Raw genomic sequence first — 26140 nt, forward strand, 5'->3', positions numbered from 1 at the left:
TTTTGGGCTACATAAAATATATAATTTAATGTGACAAACAGATTATTACCTGGACTTGTTGAGAACGGGGAGGATGTCTTGCATTAGCGTTCGTAAGCTTTGCAGGGCTATTTACACAGCAGTTGACAATGCGTCTCCTAGCAACCCCAGTTCACAAATGTCACGTGTTGCTATGGGACTTAACACCTTGAATGCTGCTTGAATGCAAAAAAAAAGGTTTTGTTTTCATTTGAAAATTAAGCAATGTGCACAGCACATGATAGTTTTTTCCTCACGTTAGAAATAATAGTTCAATTTTAGTTTGACTTAAATCGTTTGCGGACAAGTAATAAGAGGAATGAGCTATTGAGTTATTCACACATAATACTTGTTAGCAGGATCAATTCATTGTTGGTTTGGGTCCCAACAGGATTTCTTGACAAGAACAAAGAATAACACCAGGCTTATCTTTTAATTATGATTAGGACCAAATCTTCCTGGGAGAGAACTTACCACTTTGAAGTCCTCCGCTCTGCACTCAGTGCCGTGAAAGTGGCAGGAGAGCAGCATGTCGTTGATGTCGTGGCCGGTGCGGTCGTAGAATTCCCGCATGTTGAAGGGTCGCGGCTTGAAATTATGGAAATCGGCTTTCACCTTTAGGCTCTCCAGAACACTCTCCTCCACAAGATGTATGTCCCTGATCTCATACCTGGGAAAACAGAGAGAAAGACAGGTAACAGGAATATTTAATACTTTTAAAATGCAACTTTATGGTGTGGATTGATGAATTTCCTCGAATGTCTTCAGAGTGAATAATCACCACCTGATAATAAAGTAGACTTCATAAACTGTGAATTTCAGCCTTGAAACATTTTCTGCACACTTCAGGAAGGTTTATGAGCCTTTATCTGTGAACTTTTGCTCCATTCAACCCAAGCTAAAAATAATACGGTCCAGAATGAATCACAAGAGACAGAAAACAGACAGTAAAAATGTACAAGATGGTTTTTTGTGGCATCTTCTGGCCCTGGACAGATAGCACGATCAGAGTGTAGCAGTTTATTGTACAGTACATAATAAAGTTCAGACAAGAGCTGTACGGGCCCATAAAGCCAGTCGTCCATTCGCTGTCGGTGCAGTAGCTTCGGGCTACACAGTAATTCAACTCAAGTTTTGAGTTATCTGACTAAAATATTAAAGGTGTGGCTGACTTTGAGTAAATTCACTCATTATGAGAATCTCTGGCTATTATTTTGTCAGTCAGTGAACTCTTTCTACCACAAGAAAGATACATTTCCATGAACTGTGGCATGCTTTGCTTTGATTACAAACAGACATAAACAGAGTAAATAAGAACTTGCAGCATTAGACATCATTTTTCATGTTCTTTGTTTTGTTTTGTTTTGTTTTGTTTTGTTTTTTATCATTTTTAGCGTGGGCCCAAAGATGGTAATGCAGTCAGTCAGTCCACCACTTTCAGCCACTACCTGATAGATTGTCATTCTTGGTCCCCAGAGGATGAATCCGAGAGACTGGTGATCTCCTGGTTTTTCATGTAGTGCCACCAGCAGGTTAAAGTTTTCACACATCCTGTGAAATATCTCAGCACGGATTAGCACAAAATCTGCACAGACGTTGACGTTTCCACTGTTTTCTAATGACTTTCATGATGCGTTGACTTTTCCTTTGTGGTCTTAATTTTCTCTACAATCATCAGATGGTTTCTCTTGAAATTTGGTGCCGATACTTAGGATGAGCTGTGATCACTTTGGTGCCTCCCAGATTTTTTTCCTCCAGCATCATCATCAGGTCAAGATACTGTCTGATACTTTTATTTATGACCAAATTCCTGCAAAACTAATGACATTCTCATCAGCTCCTGCTGTACTTTGCCTGCAATTTTTTTGGCCACTTGGGGGCAGAAGAAACAAGCAGTGAACACAACACCGACATACAGGATCATCACCTTTTAAGTTGATATTAAAACTTGTTAGCAAGCAGTTGCTCATTTACACATCCAGCAGTTATGGAACAACATTATCATTCATTTGGACTCATGTTTCTGGCCATCTGTTGAAATGAATGATTGTAAGTCCAATATGGTCTCTACCAACTCCTGAGGGAAATATCTGGCTCTTTAGCTGCTAAATTCTCCACTATTTTCACCAGCTAGTTGCTAACTTTGTCTGCTGTTCAGTATTTGGAGGGTTTCTAGAGCTCTTTTACTGAAAACTGCGACAGCTGTCGCAGTCCAAAACGATGCTGTGAGAGTGAACCGAAGCCGTACAAACAAAAACAATGAGCTGTTAGCCATGTTAGCAGAGCTAGCATGGCTTGGAGTCTTCATCATGTAGATTTTTTTAAGAGAAAGTGTATGGTTCATTTTTTATATTTGGCATCCGTATTTAACATACATACAGTATGCATGCATGTGCGCTAATATATCAGCTGGAAGTCCACATTTCTGTTTCACATGGTCTCTTCTTGGTCCTGTAAAGTGTTCAATGTTCTAAATTTACTACATGAACAATGAATGTCTGCTCATTTTTCATCAAATACTTAATACTAATAATAAGGTCTCAACGATTTTCTTGCATGGCAATATCTTGTGAAAGCCCCAGATATATCACCACATTACTGATAGCTTGGTGTTCAGTTACATTTCTGTGATATTTCATTTTATCTGTATCAGCAGCCATAGTCTTTTTTTTTTTTGGACTACATTAAGAATAAAGGCCTGCGAGTAGCTGAGTGGGGAGCCAGACAACCCACATCACACCCAGCCTTATCGGGGGCACCGAGAAATTTCCTTTCATTTAATGGAGCTCACAAAAATCTGACTTGTATTAAAAGAGAGCAGAATAGCTGTAAATGCACCCACTCTCCACCCTCACTGTGATCTCCCACTGTGCTATTATTAAAAATGTCACCATTTTAATGGACTCACGAAAGAGCGGATTGCTTGGAGTTTTTTTTTTTTCAGAGAACACTGCCTCCAATGAAATGCCTTTTAGAAATTTCTCACATGAATGTAGCCACTCTTATGTGAATATGGTCTTTTATCGATCTTTTATATGCATTACATGAACAAGACTGACATTCAGTGGCATAAAGCTTGGAAGTAGGTGCAGTAATCCTTTTGTTTTTCTTTTTTTAATGAGGGCAAAGAGACATTTAACACTCTAACTGAAATCTTCCAAACATTAAATCAATAATAACTTGCCTCATTCAGGATTAAAAATTAGATCATACATTTTTTTTGTGACATTAAGTTGAGGCTGAGCCCCGTAACGGACGGGGAGTGTTTTTGTTTGATTGAAGGAGAAGTTAATTGAGGAGAGGCACTCGCTCCCCACTGTTTGTGTAGTGGACAAACCTGCCAAGAAGGCACTTACGAGATAAAATCCCATAAGGACGAGCCGATGGGATCAGTGAAGGCTGACACTTCAGCATGTGTGCAGCTTAAATATCATGCCACAAGACATTTCCCAGACCAGTGACTCCAAACATGGGAAGTGGGCGGAGAACAGCCTTAAATGGATTTCATGCCCTGAGCACTTTCATTTCTGGCCAGGAGTATAACAGCTAAGTGTACTGTCACATCGCCTCGCTACCTTGCCAAGGGAGGCAGGATAATGAGCACTAAACCTACTTGAGAGTAAAAAGAGTTGAGATGAGAAGGAAACTTAGTGGGAAAATCTCCGTTTATGCTTTGGTCTCCAACTTTGAAAAGTCTTCCTCATGAACTGCTGCCTTGAAATGTGAGATTAGGAGATGTGTTCATGCAAAAATGTCCAGATGGCGAGTGTTGATTAACAGTCACATCAGCGCCACAGAAACAAATGCTAATTTTAGTGTTCAGTCAGGGATCTTCATTAAAGATTTAGGGTAGAAGTTGGCTGTATGCTCTCATGAAACTAAAGCCACCAGAGGCCCTTACCACTGTATGCTGAGCCCCGTCCTTGATCTCTTCAGCTGACAGCCTGTCAGAGGTCCCCATCACTTCAGATCTAAGTTTTTAAACTATTTCAGTCTGTCTGATCACCCACATCCCTCTCCTCTCCTGGAATACTGTCTGCCGCTAAATGTGGCGAATGACACCGTCTTGCTGATTTGTTTCATTATTGCCGTCTCTGTTGACATTTGGAACAATATTACAACACCACAGGGAAAGCAACATGTTTATCAAACAGCTTTCAAAGCCAGGATTAGTCACAGTCTCACTGTGAGATATGTCGTCACTCTCCTGTGGTCCTCGGGCAGCCGAGTGCATGATCTTAATCACTGAAAATGTGCTATTCATTCAAACCGGTCTTTAAAAAAAAAACAATTCAGAGGAGCAAAATCTCTGACAGCTCAGAAACAAAGTGGATGTAATGTGCAGGAAAGGAGTTTTGTGTTGTTTTGTTCTTCGCAGCGCTGTTGAAGTTTCACAGACACGAGGATTTAAATGTATAAATAACAAAAATACCCAGAGCATCTGCCATTTCACTTGTAATCAAGGGAAGCAGACTATCCACATCTTTTCCTCCCGTGCACACACTACATGCTGTTGCCAGCTCCAGTATCCTGAGCCCTCAGCTGCACCGACAAGACGGCTGGCGTTCTCTGATTATATTGCCTCATTTAATTCAAGCCAGACGAGCCTGCTCTCCAAGCACTGAATGACTCAACAAGGTAGAAACTATTAGAGCTTGTTGGATGAGTGAGACACAATTGCCAGTGGTGAATGAAGCACTCAGATCATTTACTGTTAAAGTTAAAGTAGAATTCCTGCACTGCATACATACATACATACTCAATTACAAATATATTAATTAAAAGTATGTAAATTTTATTAGCAGGATGCACTTACAGTATGAAAATGCAGACAACTGTCCCCTGTGAGTGTTCTAGTATTATTATTACTTATGTATTAGTGTGTGTAAGCAGCGCTTTACTATTGTAGCTGGTCGTAGTGAAGCTAATTTTAACAATTTTACATTTTAGATAAATCTGTGTAAATCAGTATTAGTAATAACACTGCTTTTGTATATAAATTTCTAAAGTTAACATCTGAAGTATCTAAATACAGCTTTCAAATAAATTTGATAGTGGAGTCCAAAGTTCCCTCTAAACTGCAGTGGGGTCCAAGTATAAAGTGGCATGAAGTGGAAATACTCAAGTATAGTACTTGTACCTGAAGTTTGTACTTTACTTTACTTGGATAAATGTCATTAGTTACACTCCAAAATATCTGAAATATCAAATAATTCTATATACATTGCTATTTACAACTCTGTGTGAAACATAAATAAAACAGAATGAGATTATTTGCTAATCATTTTTGATACGAAGTCAATTGAAATCAGTACAAAGACAATATATATATAATGTTTCACCTCATCAACTTCATTGATCTTTGTAAATATCTGCTGATGCAACACGTTTCAAACAAGTTGGGACAGGAGGAACTAAAGACTGGGAAAGTTGTGGAACGCTTCAAAAACACCTGTTTGGATCGTTCCACAGGTGAACAGGTTGATTGGTAACAGGTGATAGTATCATGATTGGGTATGAAAGGAGCATCCAAGGCTCAGTGGTTCAAGTGAGGATGGAGCGAGGTTCACCACTTTGTGAATACATGACTGGATAAAGGATGTTAATACATGGGCTCAGGAACACTTTCACAGTTCACTGACAAATGATTTCATTCTGTTATTATTTATGTTTTACACAGCGTTCCAACTTTTGTGGAGTGTAATGTATAATGACAGGTTGAAAAGAGTTTCTACAAACAAATGCATTTGATATTAAAGGAGAATATAAAATATGGATGATAAAGAATAAATGAAAGTCACGTGGAGTAGAAACAGCTTTAAGCATTAAATTATGGGCTTCATTCTGCACTTTTTGAAAATCAGATTATACTGGTTACCTCTGGTTGAGCAGGGCCAGCAGCTCCCCAGCGTGGTACAGGTCATTGCGCGTCACCCGGCTGAAGCGGAACGCGTTCAGATTGCAAAAGGTGACCGCGGGGAACGTCATGATCGGGGTCGTGACCTCATCCAGTTTGGTGACGTGCGGGTACTCGAGGTAGAAGTGGATCCGGTCCACGCACACGTAAAGCAAGAAGGTCAGGGAGCCCAAGAAAAACATGACCCACAGGCAGCGTTTGATGCAGAACCGCTCGTACGTGAAAATGTGAGAGATTCCGTGCAGGGTCGAGCTGTGCGCAAAAACTTCTATGGGCGGAGGTTGGTTTGTGTCCATGTCTTCGGTTTCCACTTTGAGATCCATTGTGACTGTGCAACAAGCTCGATCTGAGCGCCAGAGTCAGAAAACAGCTTTAAAACACTCGCTGCAAAGAGAAACTGAGCCGCTATTCATTCACCTGTGGCACGGGCTGTCATTATCCATCCAAACAGGTGCAAGCGTGTAGATAACCACTCTTGGACTTGGCGCGGTTTGGTCGCCATCCCTCATGCAGACTGACGGAAAAGCATTCTGAGCATCCGCCGCTCTTTAAAAAAGTCAGACGAGCAGGAATTGTGAGCAGAAGTGATGCATTTCACATAAGCAGGCGTGCAAAAGCAGGGTGACTCAAAAGCGTGCATAACCAAGATGTCAAAACCAGGGTCCATCACCACTGCGCCGCACTGATGGTTTGCAGGTTTCTCACCGGGGTGCAGCAAAGAAAAGAAAAGGGGTTGACAAAGTGTTTCATCAGCCTGCGAAGTCGCCGGTCGATTATAAGTCCAGTGAAGCACGCATCATTCCTGCACGCCAGCAAGAGGAAAACCCGGAGACCGAGAGGAGAGAGAAATCCTTCTGACACTTCAGCTCATTTATTAAGAGTTCCTCTGGAGCTCGGCTTCACGCATGTCCTTTTCAATCCGCAGATTTTCAGGTCAAGTCTGGAGATTTTTTTTCTTCTTCTTCTTCTCTCTGCCCGGCAATCTGAAGATGTGTTTGGGAGTCAGACGGTTGGTTGTTCCTGTGAGTCGTGAGCTTTACGCCGCTCTCGCCTGTGTCTGCCTGGCAGCAGCGGCGGCAGCGGTGTGGAGAGGAGGAGAGAGGAGAGCGGACTGACGCTCTGCTGCTCACCTGTGAGTTAGTGTAGTTTCACATCTTCACTACACAAGACCGCAGAGAGAGAAAGAGAGAGGGGGGGGGGGGAGGGAGACAGGGAGAGAGAGAGAGGGGGAGAGAGAGGGAGAGGGTGCGAGAGAAGGAGAGAGAGAGAGAGAGAGAGAGAGAGAGAGAGAGAGAGAGAGAGAGAGAGAGAGAGAGAGTCCTTTAGGGACTTGTAGTGTAGCCTGAAATGTCCTGCTTTTATCATGAAAGGCAGGAAGATGGATCTAGGCTAAACAATCCAAATTATAGCCATGGAAATGGAAAAAACTTGTGCAACAGTGCAATATTTGGATCCAGACAGACACAATTAAGAGCCAGAAAACTGAGCAAGACATTAAAAGGGTACAGCAGAAATTTAGTATTATATTTCAGACGAATTGGGGATCTCACAAAGGACAGATTAGAAAAAAGAAAAGGTCAAAATCGAAGGAGCAGAGGCTGAGATATCCTCACTTTTATTCCTCCGAATATGAGTCAAGCTCCAAAAAACACATTTCCCATAATGCAACTTGAACTGAAGTCTTGATGTCATGTCTGAGCTAGTCTCTTCTCCACTAGTTTCTGTAGCTCAGTGCAATCTCTGGTTCAGCATTTCTTTCATCTGTCTGTCTAAAAATAAAATGAGGCCTGTTCCCGAGTTTGTCGGCATCCACTAGATAGACTAGATTTCCACTGGAAATGAAAACTTTCAGGTTTTTAACAAAGTTAAACACACAGTGTGTAATTTCTCCCACTCAACAAAATAAAGAGTTTGATGATGTCATCATGAAGCGTGGGATCATGGGACTTGTTGTCTTTTATGTTAAACAAGTTCCATTGCTGATGAAAATGAATAATCATGCTGCATCACGACTGACCAATACAAACAAACAACAGTAAATGATAGTAGCTAGCTAGTTCACAGACTTCCTTCCTGTTTCCTGTTTTCCAGGAAGTTATGACAACTAGAGGAGATAAAGGGGATATGACCTCATTGGACCAAATGAAACATAGCGCTACTTTGAATAAAATTACAGGTTTTTATGGGTTTGAACATTGTTGGACACATTTGGGATAATGTTAGTACACAACTAAACAAAATATACAACATCGGTTTGGCAGTTTTTGAGACATTTTAATGTGGGACTGTTATGTGTTATGCCTTTGATCACTCAATGAACATAAAAATCTAAAGTACGCGACATACTGTTAATTAAGATGTTATAACAAGTAAAGTGAACGCCATGCGTAAAATTTGTGGAATACCCCTTTAAGCTAATACACAGCGAGTGATCACTGCCACTACTGTGACTGGTGGACCCAGACAAACCTGGCAACCCAGAGGGAACAGACTGTGTCATCTCAGCCAACAATAAGGAGGCAGAGATGGAGCAACACTTCCTGCAGACTGTGTACTATAAAGACACAAAATAAAACTGAAATACCAAGATTTCAAAACAGTGAGGGACCAAAACGGAATTCAGTATTTATTGGGGGTAAAAGATTCATGATATTGCCATAGAATGGAGTATTTCAGGGCATGTCACAGCCTGAGTGAAAAATAATTCACTGTGCTGGGCTCCTTCAAAGTCCTCCTTCCTCATTGCGATTGCATTATTAAACTGTGTGTCTCATCCTAAGTAATATATATATATATTGTTTTATAGGGCTGCTAAAATTTGGTCCATGAAATGTCTCTAAAATCCAAACAGTGAAAAATGTCACATCGCAGTTTCCCAGAGTCTAAATCAATATATTTAAACAGAATGATTTGTCATACCGGAAGTCCAGAACTCAGAGATAATCCATTTACTGTTACAGAAGACTAAAAGAATAAGAAAATACAATATTCACATTTAGGAAGCTGAGAGTTTTTGGCAAGAGTGTGGTAATGTACAAACTGTTTTTGTCTGTTTTCCTTCCTCCTTTGAATTAATTAAATTCAGACTTAAATTAGAGAAGCAGAGAAAGAGATTAGACAGGGAAAAGTCTTACTTCACCACACAAATTTTGATTATGAATCCTACATCTCCCTCAGAGGTGGGAAGGGGTGAAGGTGTCTGACAGCTACTCTCCAAAAACAAAATCATTATCAGGCACCACAAAGGAAAATACTGATATGCACCATGTTTAGATTGGACCATGAATAAACAATGACATTTAGTCCCCAGCTGGATGCCGGAGTGAAAAATGGCTCCAGCTGTGCAATGAAGCTGAATCAAGCTTTGTTAATATGGCAAAATATTTATTATATCTCATGAAAGATGCATTACTCTTACATGCATAAGCACGAAACACAGTTCTTATCTGTGACATAAAAAGATATACTACATTCGCCACTGTGCCCGGGGGCACTACTCAAAATCCAGCATAAAGAGCTATAAATATAATGTGTGTGACATTTTATATCTCAAGCTTAAACAAACCTTTCCCTGTAGTGTATGGTTCTCGACATGTGACTCTGTGATATTATGTTATGTTTTTCTTGCCTATAGTGGAGGAATGCAACCAAGTCATATCTCAAGCAGTGTATTTTCACTTAAGTATATGATCTGAATACATCCTCCACCACAGCTGTAGAGTAACAAACAGATGTAATGATGAGTGCAGAGACCAAAACCTACTTTTTGTTATCAAATCCAAAAATTTTGAGTTTGTAGTTTAAATATTCAACAACTGTCCTTACCCACAATCCCCTCATTTAAAGATGGCACTTAGTATGGGTCCCCATTGCTTTCTGTTTGGAGCCAACTTTACAGCTGTATGTGATTTTTACTTATTTAAATTAAGCAACCTGGATGAAGTTTATATCCTACAGTTAAAAACTTATACATGGTTGAGTATTCTTCCAGTATTTGTAGACCCACTATGTTTAAATTTCACTACTTTTAGCCCAGTTAAATAGGTACGTGCTTGGATTCAGCATTTCTTCACTAAAATGTAATTTCTGGCAGTGTGCAGAGAGCTTTGAAACAGCATCTAGACCCGTAAAAGCTTAATTTTATAGGTCAGTGTAATTTATTAATAATATCCAATAAGGTTTCCTGGAAAGAATGATGTAATCTGGTTACTCTGCCACCAGCAGTTGGCTTTACTTTACTCACAGAGCTTTATAGTGGTTTAGCCGTCATTTTGTCAAATTTGTCTGAACAAATATATATTTATCTACTCCTCAAATGAAGTATTATCTGCATACACATTTTTATTGCAGCTGTTTTGTGATTATTGATTTGTGATTTAGTAGATTTTTTTTTTTAATTCAGCAGCTCACTACTAACCAAGATAGCAACTATGCTAGCTGTCTGGAGATGATGCTAATGCAACATTCTAAGCTAACTGTTGAATGAATTTTGGGATAACTGTTTTGTATTTTACTCTACGCTTACTCCTGTGGACTAGATTAATTACTTCCTATGTTGAGATAACAAGATTCAACAAGATGACCATAACAACATTTAGCAAAATTTTAACAAAAACTGCCCATCAGATGACAGCTGGTCTATGCTTTTTTGTGAATCCAGTTTCCTTGTTAATGTACTAACTCACTTTTAAATGAGTTGGTTGAATCTGACTGAAACTCAGCATTTTCTGATTAGTTGTCACTGTCATTACATTTGTCTCCTGTGATCATGAAGTAAATATTTCTGGGTTTTGGACTATTGGTTGGACAAAAATAGGCAATTCATGACATCACCTTGGGCTTTAAGAAATTGTGATCTGCATTTATTGCTATTTTCTGATGTTTGATAGACCAAAAGATTAATTGAGACAATAGGTGTAAGATTATTAAATAATAAAAATAACTGTTAGGTGTAGCTTTTACATTTACACTGTATGAAATATTCCCTCCTTCTGTTTAAGGCTGCACCATTCCATCAAATGGTAATAATCTGGATGACTTTTAAATAAAGTTGTGTGGGTTTTAGCCAATGTTTGGCTGTGGGTCAGTTGGGGGCATTCTTACTGAGATGAGACAGTTTGACACATTTCAAGACCTCACAGTTTTGACAGGCTGGCTGCTGTCCGTGGTGCTGATGTGTGCCATTGGCCTAAGGGGTCTTTGTGTTCCTCTCCAGGCCTGCTGGGGGCAGCAGAGCGCGCTGCTGCTACTACATTTTGGTAAGAAGAAGGAAGTCAAACATGTGAGCAGCAGCAGTGGTGAAAAACATGGCGATACCCGTTACTGCAGCTCGTCTCTGTTGCCTGGCAGGACGGACTGTTACCTCCCTGTCAGTCAGACACTGGCGGGCTGTCAGCTTGCCCACGAGAAGATGCTACATATCCACCTCGACGGCGAGCAGTGAGTGAATGTCTTTGTAAAAGTTAATAAAACAGATGCTTCCGAGTCGTAGCTGCAGCTCAGAGGTCAGTGTCCCACCAGGCACAGCCGAGTCTGACAGCTAATGACTAATGGCTATTGTTCTGGACTTTTCTCGTCCGGGCCTTTGCCACAACAACTTAGTAACCGTTCACACGTCTTCACAGTAAAACACGTAAATAGGCGATATATATAGATATGTCGAATCTAGGTACATTTACTCAGGAACTGTACTTAAATACAAATTTGAGGTACTGAGGTACTATTTGAGTTACTGCATTTCTTTAACAACTTAAGTTACTGGTTACTTTTCAAATAACTATTTTCGCATACTATATTAAAAGTATAAGTCCTGCATTGAAAATGTTATTGAATTAAAGTATGGAAGTATACACAGGAGCTGTAGCCTACCTACAGAGTATTAAAAGTAAAAGTACACGACTCTGTGCAGGCTTAAAATGGAGTTTATGAATATCTTCATCTTGCAAGGATTTTTCCAAGGTGAAGGCCTAACACGTGCTATGCTGGTGACCTAAAACCACGTTTTTCTGTGGATGAAATGCTTAATGCATGGAAAAAGCTGTGCTCTGACAAATACCCAGGCATGTGTGGACTAGGCATCAGTTAGAAATGATATAGAACAAAAGCAGAAAACAGTCATGACTCACAAGTTGGAGAGAATGAAGATTCTGCATTTTTCCCAGAAAATTACTTAAAAGATTAATCAATTGTTAAATAGATGCAGATTAATTTTCTATTGATGGACAAATTGTTTCAGTGCCAAGCTTTGTTAGCATCAGAGCACTCTGGTTTCCTCATTGTTCCCAAATGAATCAGATTCAGGCCTTTTTACAGCAGACTTTTTGTCAGACATATGTAGCAGGAAAAGCAAAGTTAAAACAGCAATTGAAATTATTTCCCAGCAATCCAAATCAGCAATAAGTGTTATTAGTCACACATATGTTTAAGAAAACAAAATATGTGTTGTGAAAAGGTTATATATATTATATATAATCTTTCTTTAACCAGTTTGGGAACCATTGATTTAGATGATGGTATGAGAGACTTGATCTGCTTTAAGAACAGCTCCTCCTTATTCTCTGTAGATCTTCAGTTCAGGCTTGATGAGCGAACAGCTCACAGCAGTCTGGACCTCTTCAAGAAAGACACTGGCGTCATCTACCGCATGCTGGGTCTGGACCCCAGCCACGTGCAAGACAACCCGGAGCGCTTCCGAGAATGGGCCGTCGTGTTTGGCGATGAGAAGATCAGCGGTGGACGACACTACTGGGAGGTGACGGTCAAAAAGTCACAAGAGTTTCGTCTGGGTGTGGCCGAGGCGCTGATGTCCCGAGAGGACTGCGTGGGCACCAACAGCTCTTCCTGGGTGTTCGGCTACGCTCAGCGCAAGTGGTTTACCATGACCAACAATAAGATAGTGCCTGTGACACTGGTGGGCAAGCCGGACCGCGTAGGCATCCTACTCGACTATGAAGCGGGCCTCCTGGCCCTGGTGGACACAGAAAACCCCAATATCATTCACACCATCAGGGTTCAGTTCAAGGCTCCCCTCTGCCCCGCGTTTGGACTTTGGGACGGGGAGCTGCTCACACATTCTGGTCTGGAGGAGCCTGAAGGCCTGAAGTGAAGCAGGATGAACTGTGATGGTGATGATTGTGATGGCCATGAAAAGCTGTGGGGTTGCATTTGCAACATTTACCACAAGGAAAAAAAGCAATATCTATGTAAGAGTCACTTACAGCTCAATTGCAGGTGATGGTTAATTTTCTGTGGTCCAGCAGGTTCATAATCACGACTCTTAACAATGCAAGTTAATACTTTGTGTATGTCATTCAGCCTCAGGCAATCACATCGCTGGAGCTGTCTTATGTTTACCTCATGTATCACCTCTCAGACTAACTGATGTAAAAATTATGTGTGGTTGTTTTAGAGAGGAACATAAACTGCCATGTTGTTGGTTTACTCTGTGTTCTGGTGTCACACACAGTTACAAAGCTGAAATCAACACAAAACCTTTTTCAGTCTCATGTTCATACTGTATATCATTTAATAAAATAACTTCACTTAAACTGCTTTAACATTTCTTTTATTTACAGCAGGATGATACATATTTACAGTGACAGTCTAAAACTTAAGTTATGCTGAGGAATTGTTTCACTGCCAGAATTAAATGAAATACACTATAAATGAAATTCATTAATTTGAGACGATTAAAGTGTATAATATCACATGATGTATTTAGAACAGTTAAACCATTTTAAAATGGTTGACTTTCTCAGTACACTGCATACTAACAATCAAAAGTTTTAATTTTCCTTTTGTCAAAAAGTATCAGTTCAAACAAGTGTCTATCTAGTTTGACTGTCTAACAGTCATTTGCAGAATTTTAATGATATATTTTGTGTTAGAGTAACCCAGATGTGCACTTCCCAGCGTCTCAGACATGCAGATGTGTCTCTGATAGACAAGTAGCCAAAAAAACAAGCTCACTTGAATGAAACCAGGATTAATTCCAGAAATAACCCACATAAGCACGAGGTAGAAGCAGAATATAAACTAGCCTGAGTCTCAGTGAACTGGCATAAACTACAAATCCTTCCAGTGTTGCAGGCACAAATGCGACTGAATCACCTCCTGCTGAGGGAGAATAATTAATGAAGCAGCTTTGAGAATATTTATTCAGCTATTAAAACAGGGGGCATAAAATCCTCTGATTAAATGATGCACCGATGAAGCAAAATATATTTCAGTGTTTTAAAAATAAATAAGCACAACATTTTAGATATTTACATCTCTGACGTTTTCTATCAGAAGCCAAGTTCATTAATATTGCAACACAAGCCGAATCATGGCTTAAATTAACGTAATTTTTCTCCACACAAGCAACACATAGCCTGTTTACATAGTGCTTTGTTGATAATTTACATTATTGAACAATTCCTGCAGTCTGCAGAAATGCATTAAAAAGGGATTTAATACTGCACAGTAGTATTGCTTTTCAGCAGCCTAAAGGATGAGCCCCACATTATTATTACACAACATCTGTTACCATATTTAAGACAAACTCATTCATTCATGTCTCTCAGTCATCCTGTGTCCTTTCAGTCCTCTCAGGTGTGTAGTAAAACAGACTCATTTCCATTACAAACCCTTATGATCCCTTGTGGTTTAAACGATACTCTTCACCGTATCCAGTGTGGTCTTCTGCTCCTCAGTGTCGCATGGTGAATCACTGTCAGTGTACGCTGTTTGGTACTCTTGCAGGACTGAAACAGTAACATCATGGCCGAACTGCATGGCATCATCTAGAGCTGTGTTCCCCCATCTGATAGATAGCACAATGCAATATGGAGATGGACAGTTATGGTTAGTAATTTGGCGATGGACATGTATTTTTTGTCATTTTTAAACTAATATCCGATGAATACATTTACATTTAAAATCCCTACCTGTCTTTCATGTGGGGATTCACTTTACATATTTCAGTTAGGAAGATAACAGCTTCCACGTGACCTGGAAGACAGAAGTGGGCAACCCCAATGCCATATTTAATTTGCTCTAGTTTGAACATAAAAGCAGGGAATATTTAAGAATGAATGGACTAATAATGAAATGTCACCTTCTGCAGCAGCAATGTGGAGCGCTGTGCGAGAATCGTAGTCTGTCTGCTCCATGTTCACAGCTGAAAGGGCAAACCTGGAGAGGCAACAAAGGAGGAGGGAACACACAAGGAAGATTAACTCCAGTGAAGGTCAGAAACTGTGCTGCGCAGCCCTACAATTACATGGGTAAAGAACTTGTTACTATAAAAGCAGAGATGTTCTGAAAAGCAGTGAATTAAAAAGTCCAACATTTTGGGGACGACGCTTATTCACTGTCTTGCTGAGATTTAGATGAAAAGATCAATACCACTCGGGTGTCCGTATGGTAAATGTGAAGCTACAGCCAGGAGACTTAGCTTAGCTTATCTTAGCACAAAGCATAGAGGCAGAAGGAAACAGCCTGGTTCTGTCGAAGCTAACAAAATCTGTCTGCCAACAGCTCTAAAGCTCAGTAATTAACATGTTTGTGTGTAAAGTGTAAAACTGACGGATTGTCCATTCCAACTACTGTGAACTCATCTGGTGCTGGAGCTTTGTGATTAAAAATAAAAGGTTTCTGTTACTTACCTCCTCAGAGCAGTGACGTCACCACTGTAGGCTGCAAACATCAGGTTTACCACTAACTTGTTCTAATGGATCAAAGGTTAAACATTACTATATGATGGTGGACCTTAAAAATGTTTCTGCACTATTTTTTTAAACCCAAGATCCGTCAATGCTTCTTATTAGTCTGAATGAGAATTGCAGCCTCTACACTTGCTGCACTGAACTTACTTGATCATCATCTGATCTTCTTCTGGGGTCGTGTTTCTTGGTGAAGTGTCTCAGGTTGTCGTAATTGTGGAAGTTGAAGTGAGACACCAGCTCCTAGTAAATCAAAAGGTGATTAAGATGAAGCATGCAGGGACAGAGAAATTAGATGAAGACAAATCAATAAAACCATGGCGACTGATTACCTGACAGAAGTGAATGCCACGAACACTGTTTCCAAGCCGATCTAAAGGCGGGGACCAACACATCATACCCATGACGTTGGGGACCACCAGCAGAACAGCACCTGAAACGCCAGACTTAGCAGGCAAGCCCACCTGTGTAAGAAGAGCAAATAAAATGTCTTGTTTAAAAATGTACAGCCACTAGGAAGCTTGTTTCAGCATTTCAAACAGATTCCTGAACTCCCAGTGACTCACGTGGAAGGCAAACTGTCCGGAGAAGTCGTACATGCCACAGGAGTGCATGAGACTGAGGGTGTTGCGAACGGCTTCAGCGCTCAGCACACGCTCGCCTGTGATTGGACAAATACCCCCGTTGGCCAGTGTGGCAGCCATGACACTTCCTGACTCACAGGTCACCTCAATGGAGCACAACTGGAACAGAAAAATCCAAAAATCTAAACTTTTTGAACTGGAGAGGCATAAAGAAGAGTTTTAAAGAAATAATTTCACATTTTGGGACAGAAACTTGTTTGCTTTGTTGTTGAGAGGTAGATGTGAAGACTGACACCAAACATCACACCACAGCCAGCAGCTGGTTAGCCTAACTTAGCATAAAGACTGAAAACAGGGCAAAACAGCTCGCTTGAATGGGAACAAAATCTGCCTGCCAGCACCTCTAAAGCTCATGAGCAAACATGTTATATCTCGCTTGTTGTGAAGCAGTTGTGGTTTCATGGTTTTGTGCCAGACTATTTCTTGGCTGGGTGCGGTGACTTCCTGGAGTCGTGTCGTCACTGTGAGGTTGCCAGACAAGCAGCGGACGCTTTATGTTACACGGCTCTGGCTGTAGCTTCATCAGACAGACATGACAAACTTTTCGTTGAACATTTGATCCACATAATGCCACAACGTTAAAGACAAAGAGTCCTACCTGAAAGTAGAAGTCAAGTGCTGCTGTCATATCTGCGTTGTCAGGAAAGCACTGCCAAGATTAAGCTCAGAGTCAGCACATACTGAGGATACTACATTTTTCTGAACAAGCACTTGAGTTGATTGTAATTAAGCATAAAAGGCCAAAAAACTCACTTTTTTCTCTTTGAGGTAATAACCAATTGCATAATTCCTATCACCAGTTTCTCTCTCTGACTGGAAACTGCAAGAACATAACAGGGATTAGAAAGTTGTATTTGACGTGATGCAGAACAATCAGGTTGTATTTGCTGAGACACGGTACTCACGTTGCATTGCTAAAGCTCACATACTCTGCACCAGACATGCTTTTCAAGAACTCCATCACCTGCAATAAGATGATATTTACACATGGTTCAGTCAGGAGACCACACAAATAAAGGGAAATCATAAAAAAAGTTTGAAAATGAAAAGCATTTACTTACATAGTCGAATCTCTCTGCCTTATTTGAATGAGGCTGTAAACAGGGAGGGGGAAAAAAAATCACTTTCTGATGCCAGCTTTAAGAACACCAACCGTCAGCCAGTCCCTATAGATGGCAGTGTTTCAGTACTTTGATACCAGCGCATAGTTTTGTGTCCAGCCTTGGATGGCCGTCGAGTTATGACATGTACACGATGTCTTTGTGCATGTCAGGCCACGTGGCAATGTGCATACTGTGACCTGGGGGGCGTTTATGGCTGTGCTTGAATTTCACACACCAGCAAGGGATTATTGCCAAGCTGTAAAGTTGCCCGATAGCTGCATTTATATTTAAGGATTCTACCTATAAAGGTTCAAGATGATATCACACGTTACTGTGGGATGAAGGGATGAGCTGAGGCTAAACCTCATGGCCAATAAAGAGTGGATTTTATGTCTTTCCAGGTGGTTGCTCTGCCAGCTAGTTTTTGAACAAAACATATAAATTAGTGACATTTAAACGTTTGCAGGTGCAGCTGTTCCCACTGGGGTGTGAATATTGCAGAAAGTCAAAAACAACTTTTATCAACTTTGTACTCTCCCTGTCCTGTGCGTAAAATATCAGACTTTCAAGCGTATAACCTCCTTCGTATGTACATAAATTATAAGCAAATACATGAACGAACAGTGTTCAAACAACATTGCCCCCCCTACACACACAAGTGTGGGTAACACACCTTCTGTTCTGGGAGCTGTAATTGGCCAAAAGCACACACACGCCCCTGCAGTGAGGCCCACACACAGGGTCCATCCCTCACTGCTGAACCTGACCCACATACGATAACAGATCTTCAGTCAGCTGAGAAACTTCAGGAAAACTCCACAGAGGAAACATACACAACCGTATATGGCCTAACTCCACCCCCACACATCTTACACTGAAGCCAAAGTTCACAGATAAGTTAAGCTGCCGGTCAGTTAGATGATGCTGACCATAGTCCAACCACGACAACAAGTGACCAGCCAATAAAAAAGATTAGATATGTGATGGCTGACGTCATGCTTCAGGAATGAGTTTGTTCACCGATTTTCAACCCGAATTGTAGTAAAATGCTGTTTCCTATCAGTTTTTGTGAGTAGTACAACATCACCAGTAATTTCAGTTTTACAATAAATAAACATAGAAATCTGTGGTTTCTCACAGGGCTTGAACTCAGTCCAATGGTGTAATTGATTAGGGTGTCAAACCACAATAAATAAAATTTTGAGAACCAGAAATGTTATGTAGTCGGACTGATGTGTTTGTAAGTGCTGCTGTCATACGGATTCCAAATAGTGGCAGTGTCACGTTTTGCAATGAGTTTCATATACATTTGTAAGGCCTACAGGGCACTTACATGCCCATATTTGTTTTGATAAATGAAATGCGTCAATATTAGCATGATAGGAAGTCTTCTCATGTTGCACATTGCAGCTTTCATTCTGCAAGTTTGGTGAAACAGCCCCTTGTACTTTTCTTGCACAACTTCCTGCTTCGTCTGAGGATGTAACTAAGAACAACTGGCTTAATTTGTGATGTCTTTTATGACACAATGCAGTGTAGAGACATGTCTGACTATCCTGTTTCTTGTTTTACCATCATTATTTTTGAAGGCATACATGATGGCCTCTTTGAACTGTGCTTAAGCCCAGTGAGAGGCTGCAGCAGAACGCTATGCTGCACAGTAATAATTGAAGGGGGAAATCATTAAATAAGGTCTGGGTTTAAAAATAGAGAGCCTATTTTGGGGCATGAATGGATACTTTCGTAGATTAAACTTTTTGTTTTGCCCTGACATCCTCATTAATGACAGCCAACTGTGTAGTGTGTTCTAAAATGAAAACCTCTGCAATCAGTGAGTATCTGATGTTACATCAGTGTATTCATTGTTGACAAGCCTTTACATTTTACCTTAATTAAAGAACTGATGACAATGGCTCCAGCATTTACCATCGGGTTGTGTGGTTTATCTGCATGAGAAACAAGACAGCATGTTGTCATGCATTTGCCTCAAACCACAAGAGCAATACACTGAGTTTAGAGGGGATTTTTCATCAGGGGAACTTAAACTAAACACACACACACACTATGATCCCATTTGCTTCAGAAGGGAGTATGTAACAGCAAATGGCAATGAAGGTGAGGTGATATAATGTCACCCGATTTGGCAGAATTTGCAGACACCCAGAATCTGTTGAAATGACTGATCAAGGACCAGAGTTGCCAAAATTTCTCAGTTATATGCTTGTTTTTTAACATTAACTAGGATTAATCATATGTACATTCAATGTTATTGTTACTGCTTGACCTTGCGTAGATGATAACTGGAGTGAAAGTACCGATTACACTGCTTACCTTCCTCGTTTAGTGACAGTTTGTTGAACTTGAATCCACTGGGCTCTTTGCCCACAAAGTGGTGAGTGTGCTCACTGCCGAGGTCGTGCACAGCGATGGCGTACTCCAGAGGCTTCACACACGACTGCAGACAGAAGGGAACTTTTGTGTCACCCACAGAGTGTCTGCATGACATGAGGATGAAATGGAAACGCGTGGAAACAAAACAGAAAACAAAAAAACAAAAACAAAAATGGAGGAATGTTAGTGGGGCAGTATGCATGGTGGAGGTTTTCAGAATGGAAACAAACATGAAGTAAAGATGCTATTGTACCTCTGCCCGTCGATTGTGCACAGAGATACACCCCAGAGATCAGGGCTGAACTTAGCCAGCTGGGGAATGTAATCAGCTACCTGCATGAAGGCATGAATTATGTGTGAGTGTAACTGTAATGAATGGGCACACATTGAATTAGGATGTGTGTTAGTATGTTACTCACTTGTCCTGCCTCCTGTTGTTGTGCATTGTCATACATCTTATCGATCTGCTGGGTAAACTCAGCAAAGTTCGGGATGATGAACTTCTTTTTAAAAGCCTTAGTCAACAGCATGATGTTGTTGCCCACACACCTACAAGGGGGCAAATGATTGAACTGACGTCATGAGGAGAATGCAAAGAACTTTAAATACAGATGGAGCAATCAGTATTAACGTTAGACTTGTGGTTTAGGATTTGCATACAATGTTACTAATAACATATCACTCACACATCATACGGCACATTAAGATTCCTCTGAGGCAAACCTGCTCTGGAGGAACTTATAAGTACATTTCTTAAATGGTTGGTTTTGTACAAAATGCAAAAAGAAACCCACCAAAACAAAACAAACAACAAAAAAAAACATCCAGTGGTATATAGCCAAACAGATAATTTATGTTTAATTTGCCCATGTTTTAAGATATCTGCTTCTAAGAGTTCTACTGCAACTTGAATACAGTAGAAGTGAATTTTTAAATGCAGTTTCATGAGAATCACAAATTAAATTTCATTCACCTCAAATGTATGTAGAGGCAGAAATCTCTAAGACAAATATTTCAAACCTCTGTAGGTAAAAACAAAACTTATCTAAATAGATATATAAATACCACTTGAGGTAAGTGAGAAAACATCTTTGTTTTTTTTGTTTGGGTGAACTAGCCCTTTAACGGGAGGAGCCAAACAGCCACACTTCACATTCAAACAAAAGGTCAAAGGGAAACTGGAATGGCAAATAGGTTATTTTACTACAGTAACAGGCCACCTGTTTCTGTACATGAAATAAAATTCCATTCACCTCAATTGTATGAGGTTAAAGGCAGAAATCTTTGTAAATAAAAGCAAAACTATATCACATGGCTTTAATACTGATCGTTCTTATAGGCTTCCATTGCTATAATTGGTCAGCGATGCTGTTCGTGCTCAAGAAGAGGTATGCACTGTAAATTCTGTCACAGCTGGTCTGAACTAAAATATCTGGCCTGCAGCCCTCTCTAATCCAAGGCGGTGCTAGCGTGAGGTTTTGGGACACCAGGAGAAGAGAGTGGAGAGAGCTTGCATTATTCATATGGGTCATTTCCCTAAAAAAAAAAAAATAGAAGATAGCTCTCTCTGTTTCTCGTAGCATATTTATAGTGGGCTCTTGAGTGTTCTCCAGGAAAGGATAACCTCAATGTAAGAAAACAAGCGAAGAAAGCCGGACACGGCCAATTAAGTTTGATGAAGACAACCAGACTGTGTAACTCTCTGCTGTTTCAGGCCAAAGATTGAGCGAATTGCGCTTACAAATGATCCTGTTTGTACAACGGTCTTCATGGAGCTTACAGATCTGTTGAGTCTACTGATGTCATTGCCACAGTCTGGAGCTAAACCAGAATGATGCCCTTTCATTAACAGCCCTCGAGACCCTCTGTCATTCTGCACTCTCTACTGCATTGGCTGGCATGTGTGCACGTGAATTTGGTTAGAAGCAGCTGTCAGCCATAAAACGCCTGTCTCTGTCAATCTCTTGGACTCAAATAGCACTGACAACAGATTACTTCTCCTATTACTCCTTTACTTAACCACAAAACACCTTTAACCTTACCTAACCTTGCACACTTTCATCCTTTATCTAAAGCTTTTTTGGGAAGATCGCAGATTCATTTGCATTTTTCACTAATTGAATATGCAAATTGTAAGTAGGAGGGAATCTATTTGAAAAATCTGAATTAACACCAGGTGAAACTGGTTATGCACGAGTGATAGAAACAGAGCACAGAGGGCGTTCTGCCTACTTTCACATGCAGGTAAAAGTTGAATACTCCTATCTGAGGAACGGTGTTGTGTGCATAACTGTGCCTCCATAAATAAACAAAGCTTTTCTCACTTTCTGAATAGAGTCTTGTCCATCATGACTGGCCCGACAGAGTCACGTGTGGATTGTCGCATCTGACGGACACAGTCACGAAGCCGAGGGTCAGACGTCAACAAGCCTGTTTTTCTCAAAGCCTGGAGAGGAGGGAGATGAGATGGGTTTGAGCAAATTAATACACGAGGGAGGAACAGAGGGAGTCATAGATGACAGACTTTATCAAACACTTGGGTCACGCATAGCAGTGTTTATGTTATGTCAGTCAGAAAGAAAATCAAACGTGTTGATGGAATATGTAGTTAGGGGACTTCACAGGCTCATGAGTGCCCACATGGAACTGAGGAGGAAACGCAGGCGTAGTCCAGATCACTGGAATCCCTCTCATAAGTCAGCCATCAGGCTGTCAGCCACTGTATGAACCATACGCGTCTATTTTGGGGACACCATGTGCACGACCCTCCTGATCAGAGAGGCTCCAGTGTTTTTTGGAGTCATCTCATCTGAAAACTGATTCAGTGAGCAAACAGACCAACAAGCACATGGCTGCGAGCTCGCAGTTGCTGTTATTGAATGTCTGTGAGTTATTCTCAGCTTCAGGGCAGAAAATGCCCTGAAGCTGGGGCTGTTGGGGCTGCGGTCATAGTTTGTTTGTGCTGATTTTATTCTTCAACTGACTGTGTGGGAAGGTATTCTGTTTAGGTTTGTGAGCAGATTTGCCTCCACAAATTGAATTCGAACACAAAACCTACAATGTTAGACCCTGTGAATGAGAGCCTGGCAAGCGAAACAGAGTTTATTACCTAATACCTTACCTGATGAAATAATTTAGCATTGCAAGTTAATGAATCAAATGAATAATGTATATAAGCAATATAAACTGTTCTATTACTACTAAATACACAGCGCCATGTAGAGCTTAAATGATTAGTTGTTGATTGATTAGTCAGTTAACAGAAAGTAATTAACAACAACACTGATAATTTATTAACTATCAAAACAAACATGATACAAATTCACTCTTTGCTATTATCTGATGTTTTACACACCAAACAATCAATCCATGAAGAAAATAATCAATCATAAATTGTTTCAATCATATCATGCCAGGGTGTTATATAGTATATTAACATAATAAAAAAATCTACCATTTAAATGTTTTTGGTGGGTATCTAAAATTTCTTTGTCTGTTGGATTAAAATTATTGTCTAAGCTTACCTGTAGAATTTGCCATACAATTCACTACCAGGTATTTCATCTTAACCAGGCACTAGTTTATGACTGGAAAAAATACTAGACTTTTTTAAAAGCAACAAAATGTGTTAATGGAATAAACTGTTCCGATATTTCCAATGCAAATCAGCTTGTCTCCACAGCTTTCTGAAATTATAGTGATTACAGTGATTTTCCATCCTATTTTGCCATTTCTACATCAAGGATAACTAGAATGAGCTAAACCTAACTCTGGCTTTTAGAACAGTTATTTAGAAATATTCCTGTAGGATGACAATGAATCTCAGTGACTTGTTCGGATGAATGTTTTCCAGTTATCTACATGCAAGAACAATGACTAACACTGTCACCATCCATGTCCTAACCCAGTCACCTCTACAAACACATCCAGTCATCCGTGGTATGACAACAAGCCACCTTTGTTGACACATGTCTCTTCTCCGAAATGCATGCTCCTTTTTAAAATCACTGAGTTGCCATAGACACCTAGGTCACCAGATGTCCACGTCTGTCTTTTTTTATGTGACTGTTGCACCACATGAGGCTAAATGAGGGTGTGATAGTTTGTGACAGTTGTAAAGTTATCACAGCACCAAACAGTCTATGTCCCGTTCATCTCCTGAGATATGTACAGCATAGGACTGGTCCCATGCAAGACTTTAAAAATATGACTTGTGTTATAGGTTTGCAGAAGCTTGATCTCTCATTAGTAATGTGTGTGTGTGTTTAGGGAGATCTGTGCCTTAGAATCTGCCTTAGTCACTAAGTAAGCCCATAGGTTCTGTTGTTTCCCTTTAATGCCTTTAATGTAATGATGTCGTCATACATCTACTGGTACAACCTCAAAATTGTAACATATTATTATAATTAAAGACCAAAAATAATTAAACTTCAATGTGAATGTCATGTTGTTTTCTGATGATTACTTCAGTGTCACACCTACTATGTTTAGTCCTCTTATATAAGAAAGTCCCTAAACACCATTTAAACTTGACCCTACACTCAGCCAGAGATGCTCTGGATTCCTCTTGTGAGCTCTTATGTCACTCCACAAGCTTGATTTAACTACAGTAATATGTGTTTTTTAGAAATACAATACTCCATAGAGCCGTGTCTGTTTGTGTGTTTGTCCACATACGGCATGGAAAGTCCAAACAGTGCATAGCGTGACAGAGGAAGTGTGAATGTGATGTTGACTCACAGAGATGAACTGGGAGAGGGGAATCATCTCTTTGCCTTCAGTGATGGTGTAGAAAAGTAGGTCCTCCATACTGGACATCAGCCTACTTCTGCAAAAACAAACACACGCACAATATGCTGCAATCTTTAAACTTGGACTGGCTCCAATGTATGAACTCTAAACCATGAGCAGTGCGTCAACATTTACGTCAACAACAAGGCCAGTAGTGAAAATACTGGCAAACATCCAGCTATTGAGAGGTTTTGCCTATGCCGTGACTGAACTGTATGTACATAAAATACAAGCATACAAATAAAGGATCTCTATATAATGTTACAGTATACAGTGTGTTTTCTTAGGCTCCTTACTGTTTGGGTCCTGCATACCTTACCTGCGTATGTACACACATATATTATACATTATTCACCATGTTCATTTTTTGTCAATAAAACACATTTCTTTTGCTTTTTAATGACAGCTAAAAAAAATGTAAAATTTACAACTGTAACTAGTACAATGAAACATCCAAATGCAAACTGCAAGCTTTTTTTTTCTTCAATTCTTTTTGTGTACTTGTAAATGCACTCAAACACTCCATACTAGTTAATCATAAAATCTGTAAATAGTTTAATTTTTTAAAAAAGGTCTTTTTGCTGAAAAAGGTTTGATGGCTTCTTGCCAAGACTAAATGGCTAATGGCTATTACTGTCTAATCTGTGTTATGTAAAGATAGCTAGAGCCAAAATACAGTTATCTTAGTACAAAGACTGGAAACTGAGCAATAGTTAGCCTTCCTCTGCCTAAAGGTTCAAGAGGTTTAGTTTGTTTACCCTTTCGAAAACATTTAGGGTAAACGAGAAGTTTATTTCTTGCATGCGTTATAAGATGACCACAAAACAGACAACAGAAGTAACACCAGACCCCCTCAGGAATATAATGTGGAAATATTATGGTCAAATTATGAAGAATAATAGTGAAATTTGTATGTTGACTAATTAATGGCGAGTTATTAGTTCAGAAACAGTCTACTATGACCTACTTTGAGTGTCCTTGGTCCACATCAGGGCCCTTCTGGTGATGAAAAGCTCTGTGGGTGTGGGGTGATGCTGCGGCCCAGCAGGGGAGAGGAACAGGTTGCTGTGTCCTGGACAAAACAGTGTTGTCAGCTCCAACTCTGGCGGAGATCCCTGCATTTTTAAATAGCTGCAAGATTCCAGGGTTAGCTGTCCTCAGACTTTTCAGGCAATGCATTGTGATAAGTAGGGCTCAATCTTTAATAATTCAAAGGAGTTTATTTTTTCCCCCAGCAGCTGATCTAGAGAGATACTTCTGACCAGCACCCCTTGGCCCTCAGAGCTTTAATAGCAGCTGCTGTCCATGCTGTCTTGCAGACTGGATCGAGCACACGCTGTGACTCGGGGGCGGGGCTGAGACACTGACAGCACGTTGGTTCAGACGGTGGGGTCAATAACCAGAAGCTACTGGCACCAAACCGGTAGCTGTGACTTTCTACTGTAGCTGCTTACTATGAAGGGGGACACCACTTTCACACTGGAGTTATATTCTTACTTGGACTTAGTCTCTGATTATAGGCTACTCAGGGTACTTTTCACTGAATGATTCTTCCAATATATATTTTTATAT

General features: G+C 40.3%; 3 protein-coding genes across 3 annotated transcripts in view; 1 reads left to right on the plus strand and 2 right to left on the minus strand.

The window, feature by feature from the left end:
- The window catches only part of LOC121612844 (acid-sensing ion channel 1-like), a 48315-nt gene extending 42057 nt beyond the window's left edge, over window positions 1–6258 (minus strand). Inside the window, exons 1-2 of the mRNA XM_041945991.1 lie at window positions 5897–6258; window positions 493–688 (exon numbers count right to left, since the gene is read on the minus strand). Coding sequence (XP_041801925.1) covers window positions 493–688; window positions 5897–6258 — 558 coding nt within the window. The remainder of the gene's footprint in view (window positions 1–492; window positions 689–5896) is intronic.
- A 4974-nt stretch (window positions 6259–11232) lies between these two features.
- Window positions 11233–13476, plus strand: spryd4 (SPRY domain containing 4). Its single transcript, XM_041946520.1, has 2 exons — window positions 11233–11374; window positions 12499–13476. Exons 1-2 carry the CDS (start codon window positions 11242–11244, stop codon window positions 13038–13040), a joined length of 675 nt encoding a protein of 224 aa, XP_041802454.1. The 5' UTR covers window positions 11233–11241; the 3' UTR covers window positions 13041–13476.
- Window positions 13477–13615: 139 nt separating this feature from the next.
- gls2a (glutaminase 2a (liver, mitochondrial)) lies at window positions 13616–25766 on the minus strand. The gene is made up of 18 exons (XM_041945388.1): window positions 25536–25766; window positions 24518–24605; window positions 22102–22223; window positions 20197–20326; window positions 20031–20110; window positions 19718–19881; window positions 19274–19332; window positions 17345–17377; window positions 17189–17247; window positions 17037–17103; window positions 16882–16932; window positions 16206–16382; window positions 15972–16103; window positions 15790–15882; window positions 15583–15644; window positions 15033–15109; window positions 14863–14926; window positions 13616–14738 (listed from the first exon to the last, which is right to left on the minus strand). Exons 1-18 carry the CDS (start codon window positions 25745–25747, stop codon window positions 14582–14584), a joined length of 1827 nt encoding a protein of 608 aa, XP_041801322.1. The 5' UTR covers window positions 25748–25766; the 3' UTR covers window positions 13616–14581.
- Between the last annotated feature and the right edge of the window lie 374 nt (window positions 25767–26140).

The sequence above is a fragment of the Chelmon rostratus genome, chromosome 10 (assembly GCF_017976325.1).
Source record: "Chelmon rostratus isolate fCheRos1 chromosome 10, fCheRos1.pri, whole genome shotgun sequence".
Classification (NCBI taxonomy): Eukaryota; Metazoa; Chordata; class Actinopteri; order Chaetodontiformes; family Chaetodontidae; genus Chelmon; species Chelmon rostratus.

What these genes read in the sequence shown, in the direction of transcription:
- spryd4 (XM_041946520.1), top strand. Translation starts at nt 11,242, where the DNA reads ATGGCGATACCCGTTACTGCAGCTCGTCTCTGTTGCCTGGCAGGACGG. An exon ending in ATCCACCTCGACGGCGAGCA is followed by an intron (nt 11,375 to 12,498) that starts GTGAGTGAATGT and finishes TATTCTCTGTAG; the next exon opens with ATCTTCAGTTCAGGCTTGAT.
- gls2a (XM_041945388.1), bottom strand. Translation starts at nt 25,747, where the DNA reads ATGCATTGCCTGAAAAGTCTGAGGACAGCTAACCCTGGAATCTTGCAG. An exon ending in GTGAGCTTTAGCAATGCAAC is followed by an intron (nt 17,104 to 17,188) that starts GTGAGTACCGTG and finishes ATGTTCTTGCAG; the next exon opens with TTTCCAGTCAGAGAGAGAAA. An exon ending in ATTACCTCAAAGAGAAAAAA is followed by an intron (nt 16,933 to 17,036) that starts GTGAGTTTTTTG and finishes TAATCTTGGCAG; the next exon opens with TGCTTTCCTGACAACGCAGA.